General features: G+C 46.3%; 1 protein-coding gene across 1 annotated transcript; it reads left to right on the top strand.

The window, feature by feature from the left end:
* Positions 1-7,328: 7,328 nt before the first annotated feature.
* Positions 7,329-8,138, top strand: LOC135824420 (uncharacterized protein C14orf28-like). The gene has a single exon (XM_065337155.1). The coding sequence runs from the start codon at positions 7,329-7,331 to the stop codon at positions 8,136-8,138; it is 810 nt and encodes a 269-aa protein (XP_065193227.1).
* Positions 8,139-9,849: the final 1,711 nt, after the last annotated feature.

Below are 9,849 nucleotides of genomic sequence, written 5' to 3'. Positions count from 1 at the left end.
GATCAGCACTCCATACATCGTCCTTGCCGTAAACGTCCACTTTTCTGCGTGGGAAATGTACTCGCTTAGGTTTATGTAGCTCATCGGCAAGATCATCTTGCCAATCCCCACCAACCATGACTTGATCGTTGTGAAGGGTATCATGAGAGAACGTACAGGAGAGGAATTCCAATACTCCGTCTATACCAGTCTTTGAGAAGACTTTCGCTACCAGGATGGCATAACGTCCGCAGACCGCTGTGCTTCTATCTTGAATGCCTTGCGTATTGGTGTACAGGTTACAGCCGGTATAAACATTAAGAAAACATTGTTTTAGCTCCGGTTCTTTATAGTCTTCGGCCATCTGCATCAATGCACGCCCGAAGCTGTCAAATATCAGAACAGTATCGCCTTCCCTACACACCGTCAGCCAATGGTGTCCCCCTTCGGGTTTGTCCAATATCGTGAGTTTGTTGTCCGTGTTACACACACAAAACTCGCCATGGTTTAAGGCAGGCAGGAGATCGTAGCTAGTCACACCTTGGAACCCGCGAATGTGTTTCAGCGCAGACTCGATGTCCACGTTGCTCAGCTCCACATCCATACCTAGTATACCAGGGATTTTCCTTTCAGAATAGCAAGTGTTCGGTAATAGGGACTCCTTGTATTGTTAGCCACTTGCCGATTCTTGAAGACACTTTTGATAAAGGTGGCATCATCAGCCATGTGCTCTTTGAGACCTAACATAAATTGTTCTGCGTTGATAAGTTTTGCTTCTTTGGTTCGAGTGTAGGCGTTGATCATATCTCCTATACCGGAATATTTGTCTGCGGATCCTGGTATGGCTAGAAGCTGAGTTCTTATTGCAGCCAATTTCACATTCCTCCTCGAGTAGTTTGGAAGCCCATTAAGGTTGGCTGCTGCTGCAATCTGCTGGAATGGATAACGCGACAGGTGAAACTGATTGATTTGGTTGAACCAGAGTAGCATAGTCTTTGAGGATTTGAAATTCGAGATTATCTCTAGTGTTTTCCATTCTACCTCTGAGCCCCTGCTCATCCTCCTGATAGACTTGGTGTAGTTGCGGCCTTGCACTGAAGTGGCTGCTTTGCAGAAAGGCTTCCGGTATCTTATGGTCTACTAGGAGTTTACCAAATGTATTTATCACTATTCTATCAAACTTTGGCTCCAGAGCGGTTTGCAGTGGGATACTAGCGGCAGAGATGTTTCTCCTCATTCTAGCCTCTGCTATGGACCCTCTTGCCATTCCAGAACTCTGATCATAATCGAGGAGATTCGATGCAACAGCATTAGTAACCGAGGATGGGTTTATCAGATCCGGATTGTTCTTAAATGTTCTATCATACATAGCTTTTACTGGAGGGTTTGATTTCACTTGGGAGATAGGAAATGGGCGATCTTCTTCGGGGATATAGGCCAGTGCTTCTCTCACTTATTATTATTATTATTATAGACAACACCTCATGGCATGAGAAGAAAATCAGCCAGTACGGGAGATGTGGGTGTTAACCAACCATGGTGAATAAAAGAAGAAAAGTAATGGTCAAGACTTGCCCGGAACATTTCATATAATCTCCACCTCGTACTGGAGGAGTACCTTGAACCTCCCACATGGTGTCACCTTTACTCAGGATATCCTGGGGGTTTTGTAATATCATCTTCATGGTCTGGTCTCTCTTCTCTGGTGGTATTGGGTGAATACGGCCGTTGCACTCGATGCAGATAGGTTGGAAGTGCACCCATATTCGCTCCATTTCTGTACAACGGGCTTAATCAATCTCATCCACTCCTACCCCCCCCCCCGTGCTTCACAGCCAGCAATCCACTCAAAATTATCCACTTCGGATTCGATTTGGACAATTAGTTTTACTCTAGGGAATGTGACCTCCCAGGTGTCTCCAATCTTAGTAACGGTAACCGCATCCCACTCACTGTGGGTATAATGCGAACACTGACACCATCCATACTTACTAAAGGCAGAAAATATTTTATTCAAACACAACCTTCGATGTTTTGGAATCACAGTGAGTATAAAACTCTTTGCGTGATGCATCGACCGCTAGAAAGGGTCTCCAACAAGCTTCTAATAGTTTTTCATAGAGTTTATAGACAAGATTAGCTTTCAAACAGGATCCGCCAAATAAAGTATGAAGATAGCGTTTGATGTTGGATTTATCTGTAAAGCGAAAAAGATAGAGGAAGTTGGTATTTATCTTCATATCTTTGATGTTATCAAAGCTTTGTGAGAGAAAGAACACATTAAGTTCATAATGATGGCTATACATGGTGAAAAACTTGTAAAGACATTCCCTCTGACTGCCATGCTTCAGTCCCATGACACGTATATCATCTATAATGACAAAGGACTTCGGCTGAATGTCCGTCTCTTCGATACACTCAGGCATTGCACTGTAATGTTTCAACTCCGTGCCTTCCTGCCTGTATTGCTCCGGTGAAGTATTGGAGATGACGTAAAGTCGTTCCGGCTTTACCTCTCGAAGTATTTCCTTGAGGTAATGGGATTTCCCCGTGCTGCTCTGACCCAGAAATAGCACATTTTGTCCCCATGTTTGGAGGGAGGGGAGAATCTCAGAGTACTTGGGTTGAGATCGTAGAGACAGACCTGCTACGCGGAGTAAAGAGGCAGACCCTCCTTTCAGAGACAGAAGTGATGAAAAGTCCATACTTACTATAACGAGAAAAATTAAATGTTAAAGCTCTGAGGTATAAACGAAGGGTTATGGGTATTTTCGATGCGAGTTCGGATACGGTCAGTAATGGTTTCTGGAGGGTTTGAGGATCATCGTCTTCTACCTCTCTTCTTAGCTCCTGACTTGATGCCGGACTGTAATCTCGACTTTGCATGTTCAAACAGCTGCCTTCCCAGACCTTCGACCTCCCTCTTCAAACCGTCTCCTTTGCGCTTCCTTGCACGTTGCCCCCTGGAGAATTTGTTAGTGGGTGGTAGCTTCGATCGTCTTTTCTGAGATCGTCTCTTGCTTGCTCAAGTACTGCTTTTTCTACTATTTCCCTTTCGACCCCGGCCAAATACCTTGTCCACCAGATTGTCACCGACGGACGCTAGCGCAACCATAGCTAAGGGAACACCAACGGTTTTCAATATGGGTAGGGCTTTAGCCACGAGTCCCGGTGGAATGCTCAGTCCGCTTCGCTGCATCATGGGTTCACGGCCGGCTACCATCTGACGTCTGATGGACTCGCCGTCTTGACCTCGACCCAAGAGCATGGGAAGAAGCGACATGCCTAACATCGCCCCCATCCCAAGCCCACCCCTCTGGGTGAGCTTTTGGCCTTGTTCGGGGTCTTGCATTCTTTTTCGAAGCTCCTCAGCCTGTGCACCTCCAAAGATGTTTTTGATGTGAAGCCCCAGATACCAGACCCGTACTGTCTTTCCAAAGTCTGTAGATCACCTCCCCACGCTCGGGGTATGGTTTCCAAATCTCCTCCCTGCATTGTTACTATAACGTGGAAATATTTACACAGTCTCCCACTTGATGCCTTCTTCCTTGCTCATGGTATACATATACTGGTCGAGACATAATAAATTGACCTTGATCGATTTGCTTGCGTGACTGGGTACATTGATCGGGGCGTTGGCCACATTGGCGAATTGATAATCGAGTGACATGTTACCCCTGACCTTTTCATTGTCCAGCATCCTGTCTAGATTTAGGTTGATTGGTATCATAAAGTAACGGTTACAGTAATCCGAGGCTGTGATAGGTATTTCAGCCCCATAGGTCTTTCCAAAGAACTCTTGAACCAAGTTGTATCCACGTAAATAGCTCGACTTGTTATAGTCATAATAGTGCTTGGCATCACTGTTTTCGGAACACTCCCATCTGAACTTCAGCGGACTGTCGAACACAGATTCATCGTTAATGGTTACTCTGAGTTGGGAAAGATTCGCATGTATCATGGCCAGGCGATTGCTGAAATTACTGGCAGCGCCGCCACCCAAGACAGCATCCTGTCCGAGTTTCAGATCAGAAAAGAACAGGATCATCCTCCTAGGAATATCTGAATTGTGGAGTAGCTCCAGAGTACCTGCATCGTCTGTCAAACTCTTCTGTATAAGCCGAGGGCACCAGGTATGGAAATATAGTTCTTTAGGCAGACGCACTTGATCTACGTATGCCTTATCCATTCTATAGGTAGGGTAAACAAAGTCCAGCTGCAGCAGATCAATGATGACAGGCCCAACACCTGTTAGACTGTTTGCTCCTCCGCCTCTATCTGAGACAATCATATATCTAGAGAGCTGGGTTTGCGGTAAATCAAACCGTATTTTGATTTGTGTTCCTGGAGGCAACCACGCATCATCCACATTGAAGAAGGGAAGGAATGGTCTCATTTTGAACTGGAAATGCCCTGATGTCACACGGGCAACGTTTTCCAGAACAGTATTACTGAAAAGAATTCGGGTGGACACACCCATTCCCATAGCGCTGCATATCACATCCGAACCAGTTCCGTTATTTTTTATACAACGTTTCGGCACTTGGCCATCGTCAGGTAATAACAATGAATACCGTGGAAGCCACACAAGAGCAGTATATACGCAGAGTGTAGCGCCAAAAAAGATGCGAATTATGTCACCTAGTATGCAGAAGGGGGGGGGACAGAGAGAGAGAAAAGGCGCAAAAATAACGGAACTGGTTCGGATGTGATATGCAGCGCTATGGGAATGGGTGGGTCCACCCGAATTCTTTTCGCAGATGAAGCTGCAGGAAGCCTCAGCCCTTCTTCAAAGTATTACTGAAGTTCTCCTCATTCGACAGGTGGACAGTGGGCCGTCTTTTCAGTGTCATACCATCGAAATCATCTTCGCCATCTGTGTTTGTTGCAAACGCATAGGCGTGCGAGCGTTTTACACCATACCGATAATAGACCGTATGCGTGTTAAAACAAAATGGCGTCACGATTTATTGAAAGTGGTATAGTTGGTGGAATGAGCTCACAAAACCTTTTGATTACATACTAAATAATTCAAAGTATAACCTTCTTTTTGGCATGATACCGTTGCCTAATCGTTCGCTTTTGTTTGTTGTGAGATCTGTTGGCGTATGGAGATAACTCAAAGGTGCTTTCTTCTGGGCTGGTCGTAACGTGAGTGTCACCATGAGCGAAAGTCCTGAGCCGTCCTTTGCTGATCGATTTCGCCGTCGCCGCACTGTAGGTGGAACTACATGTTGTGTGCCTGGCTGTTATAGCAATTCAAGTGAGGACAGAGGAGTGGTAAGCTTTCATAAGTTCCCCCGTGACCATCAAACCCGTCGTGTTTGGAGGAATCGCTGTGCACGTCCCGTGACATGGAGGCCATCGTCTTCCACACGAATTTGTGGGGATCATTTTGTTGACAGGCGGCCAACCAACAACAACCCTCATCCATCCATTTTCCCACAGCGGCAAGAGAGACGGCATGGAGCCAGCACGTCACCCCGACGCCCTTTATTACGGCCAGAAACACTGAGTCTAGATAGTACACAGTGGTCGCCCGGATCACTGCTGGCATCCGACGATGACGATGGCAGTGATAGATTGTCGCCCATATCATTCGATGACCGCGGTCCTGACGGCATGCCAGCAGGCTCAGATAGAGACTCAGTAGGTGCAGACAGTGCTCATGGTGACGAGCTTGCTTTACTGAGAGAGCAAGTAAAGCTGCTGAAGGGTACGCAATTCAGCCTGAATCGCTATAAGAACGACGACGCTGCATTTCGATTTTACACTGGCCTGCCGTCCTATGCCACGTATAAGGTCATGTTTGATTGCTTGTTTGGCCGCTGTGCTGAGAAAATGCAGTATTATGGAGCCAAACCTGGCGTATCTGGTGCCAGACGCCTTAGTCACCGCAGTCTTGATCCAGAGTTTGAATTGTTTGTTGTTCTTGCCATTTTGAAGAGAGGCTTTCAACAGCGGGACCTCGGTTATCGTCTTGGCATCAGCCGGCCCACAGTTAGCCGTATTTGGAGCACTTGGCTCAGAGTCCTGCATGACCGGTTGGTGCAGGTGCCGATCTGGCTGCCAAGATCGAGTATTGAGGAAGACCTTCCGGAGTGTTTCCGAGAGACATTCCCATCGACACGCGTGGTGCTGGATTGCACTGAATTTTTTATAGAGATGCCGAGTTCGTTCCGGGCACAAAGTGAAACGTTCAGCAGTTACAAACATCACAACACCGCGAAGGCACTAGTAGCCATTGCTCCACACGGTGCTGTTCTGTTTGCCTCCAAGCTGTACGGTGGGAGGCAAACCGACAAGGCTATTGTGCAGCATTCCGGTCTTGTATCGAAGCTGGAGTCCGGAGATGTTGTGATGGCTGATCGCGGCTTCCTGATTGGGGGACTTGCTGCCAGACGGTGTATCTCTCGTGACCCCTTCCTTCATCGAAGACAGGCCACAGCTTCCCCTTCCAGAGGAGGCTGCATCCAGGAAGCTGTCATCATGTCGGATTCACGTTGAACGCATCATCAGACGCATAAAGGTATGCTGTGTATCATCTTAGGCATGTAAATGGAATGAAAGCCTTTCTAGAGTGGCATCATATTGTATCTGTTTCGTTAGTCTTCCTTGCCTTTAGAAGAAAATAGTTTTGTTGTTCGGGATGAGTCATCTTCGTACTAAAGCATATAATGCATATTGGTGTTCAGTTTACTTACAGTTCTTTCACAATACTATGCATGCACACTTCCATTTTGCTTGCTGTATTGCGTGCTGTCAGATCACGGTTTATCTTTGCAGAAAACAGTTCCAAGTGATATTGGTAACATTTCACTCCCGCACATTGCCCCGAGAAAATGTTGGTCCGCATAACATCTAACGTCTTCTGGCTTGACATTGCTTTCTTCTGCAGATATTTCGTATCCTGAGGAATGTGTTCCCACTAAAGATGAAGCCATCGTTAGAATTGATCTGGCAGATTTGTGCTCGCCTTGTAAACTTTCTATCACCGGTCATTGCTGCAAAGGAGATCAACATACAATCAAGTGACCAGTCACCCTCACCATCACCCGTTACACCTGTTACTCTTGTTACGCCTGTACGTCGCCGTTCTGTACCTTCACCTGCCCAGCAACGTCAATCTCCAGCCGCCACTTCTGTGCGATCTTCTCCAGTTGTATCACCGGCGATGCCACCGCCAGCTGTTGTTAGTAGACCTGCTCCACCCAGTCTCCCGTGGGGCGGTGGTGATGTGACTTGGAATGGAAGAAAGGTAAACAAGCTGCAATAGAAACTCGGGTTATTTTCTTCTACTGTGTTTCTGAATTCTTTTTCATTAGGTACATGTCAGCAATACGTGTCCTATGGATACTATTGTCACATTTCTGCACCTGCTGATGGTAATCGATAATGAACTTGGTCGGACTCTAGCACAGCGATGTACACTGCTTGGTGACGTCCACCGAGCCATGCTGTTGGAAGAGTGGAGCGTTGCGAAGATGCGCTGGCTTGCTGACGCTGGTATTGTACCCAGTGCAACAGGTTTTGTCAATGCATATGGCAGTGAGGTCTTGTTTGGTCTGAAACTCTTGGCGGTGTTTTTGACAAGTTCTTTCGAGTCAACTTGCTCCAGCCCCGTCTGCTTATCTATTGTTAGTGAACATCGCTCACCCTTTCCTGTGCTTGCCAATCAAGCTGGCATCAACTTCAACTTAAAAAATGCTCGCCGTGATTGGCAGAAGCCACCTCCAACTCCATGCAAGGACATTGATAGCAGTGAAGATCTGCCAACCGGAGTAATTTCCATTCCGTCTGTTGGATGTCCTGGGGTGAGAACGTTTCAACGGCGTGTTTTCGTCCACGGAGCACCCCCTGTATTCGCGTTCTCACTTGTTGGCTTCGCTCTAGAAAGTTCCGCCATGTTAGATGTGGAGATAGAGATCCTAGATCATCGATACAGGCTATTTGCCCTCACATTCCACAGTACTCAACGTGACCATTACACGGGCAGTGTACGCCTGGATGCCCCATACGAGGAAGGCTGGTGGCATTATGACGGCCTTGGTCATGTCCGGAGGCCGGCACGCATGCGAAAGACTGGCTCCCTTCATCATCCTCCGAGGTCTACTGTATCCAGTGTACTTTATATGCTACTTGGATCATCCCAGCAATAGCATGAAGCAGTCACATAACATGTGACGGCACTCTTTGTTGCTCAGACACCTGCTCATTGTTTCTTTTTTCTTCAGCATACTTCTCATGGCGAATATTCGTCACGTCACTGTGATTGCAGCGTATGTACATGTATGTGTGCAGGACTTTGCACTTGTACCATCAGTGGATGTGATGTTGTTTTCACACTACTAAACTCTCGTGACAGCTAGAGTACATTAGCTGTCAACCGATTTTCGTGCTAACATGTGACAGCACTCTTCGTTAAAAGACATCCGCTCGTTGTTGTGACTCAGTGTATACGTGTGTGTTCCTCCGCCTGTGTAGTCGATTGTAGTCTTGTACAGTCGTGGCCAAAGAACTCCGGCCCGCGAGTCAAAAGTAGCGCCGCATTCTCATTTCCATTACATCATGCATGTTCCCAAAACTGATCCGAGGGCCGCATGAGCCTTCGCGCTGCTTTCGGCACGTGGGTTGGATTTCTTTGGCAACGAGTAGTATAATATATGCAACTTTGGTTGCCTTTGCACGTCTGCACGACAACGCTTACGGATCGTGACACATGCACGCAGAACACAATGCAGTCAGCCTGCCCTGTGACTTTGTACTGTATGCGTGCACATTTGCGCATAATTATAGTGAAGAGTCACTAATGTATAGAACATGTACATGTACTCAATCTGCGGACAGCATGCTGTTTCGTTCTTTTTGAACTCATCAGCGCAGCATGTATGTATTTCGAAGTAGCATTATGCAGCGTAACATTATGTGGCACTACCGTTTGTCATGCCTAACTCATGTAGTAGTGACAAAATCCAATCAAATGAGTCTTATGACCGAGAGGACGTGCATCCACCACAACACTCTGAACAATGCAGAACACTTGAATCCTATTGATAGGATATGTCAAACGTGTCAAGAGACAGAGTCAGCTGAGGCTGTACAACAACCTTACAGTACAATTTAGGCACGCGACTTATCCTTGTTGGTCGTATGTTTATTTACCACAATACTTTGGCTTTGTGTACATTGATGGAGTATTATTATTATGTTTGTTGGAGGGATGACCCAGAGACGAGTAGCCTATCCAGGGGTTCTCCACTTGTGCGATATTGAATGGGCAGCATAACGGGGGGTTGAAAAAGTTAGCCTGACACATGGAATAAGACTAGGAAAAGGAAGGCGTGATGTGCAATTACTGCTGAGGTGTAGGAATGCCAGTGGTTCTATGGGCACACTCGTGTGTATATAGATGTAAACTCTTTTTAAATTCCTGCTGGGAGTCTGCAGCGGTCATCTTCGGTGGTAAACAGTTCCAGAGAGCAGAAGATTCAAAAAGAACATAGACTTTTACAGAGATTTGTATTTAGGTAAAGTGATTTTGTTAGGCCGCCGAGCACTTTTAGAAACACTGAAACTAAAATAGTGTGCAACATACACAAATACACAAAAGAACCTTGACTACTGGTCAGAGTGCTCTGATGTGCAGAGCTTCAGCAACCTACACAAATATATTATTATTATTATTGACACATATCCGCCAGATGAGTATGGGTGGTCCATGCAACATATCGATCCACAAATACAAATCAGCATATGTTCCCTCAGCAATACAAGCAAATATAAGAGAAATGAGGGCATGAGCAACAAAAACGAAGCGAAAAGAGAACATAGGGAACGAAAACAGTTCCAAAGCGTAGCCAGGGATTATAT

Source organism: Sycon ciliatum, chromosome 9, assembly GCF_964019385.1.
Source record: "Sycon ciliatum chromosome 9, ocSycCili1.1, whole genome shotgun sequence".
NCBI classification, from domain to species: Eukaryota; Metazoa; Porifera; class Calcarea; order Leucosolenida; family Sycettidae; genus Sycon; species Sycon ciliatum.
This window is presented reverse-complemented; position numbering and strand designations above follow the sequence as displayed.

Excerpts from the sequence above, each read along its gene's own strand:
- LOC135824420 (XM_065337155.1), top strand. The coding sequence starts at position 7,329 with ATGGATACTATTGTCACATTTCTGCACCTGCTGATGGTAATCGATAAT.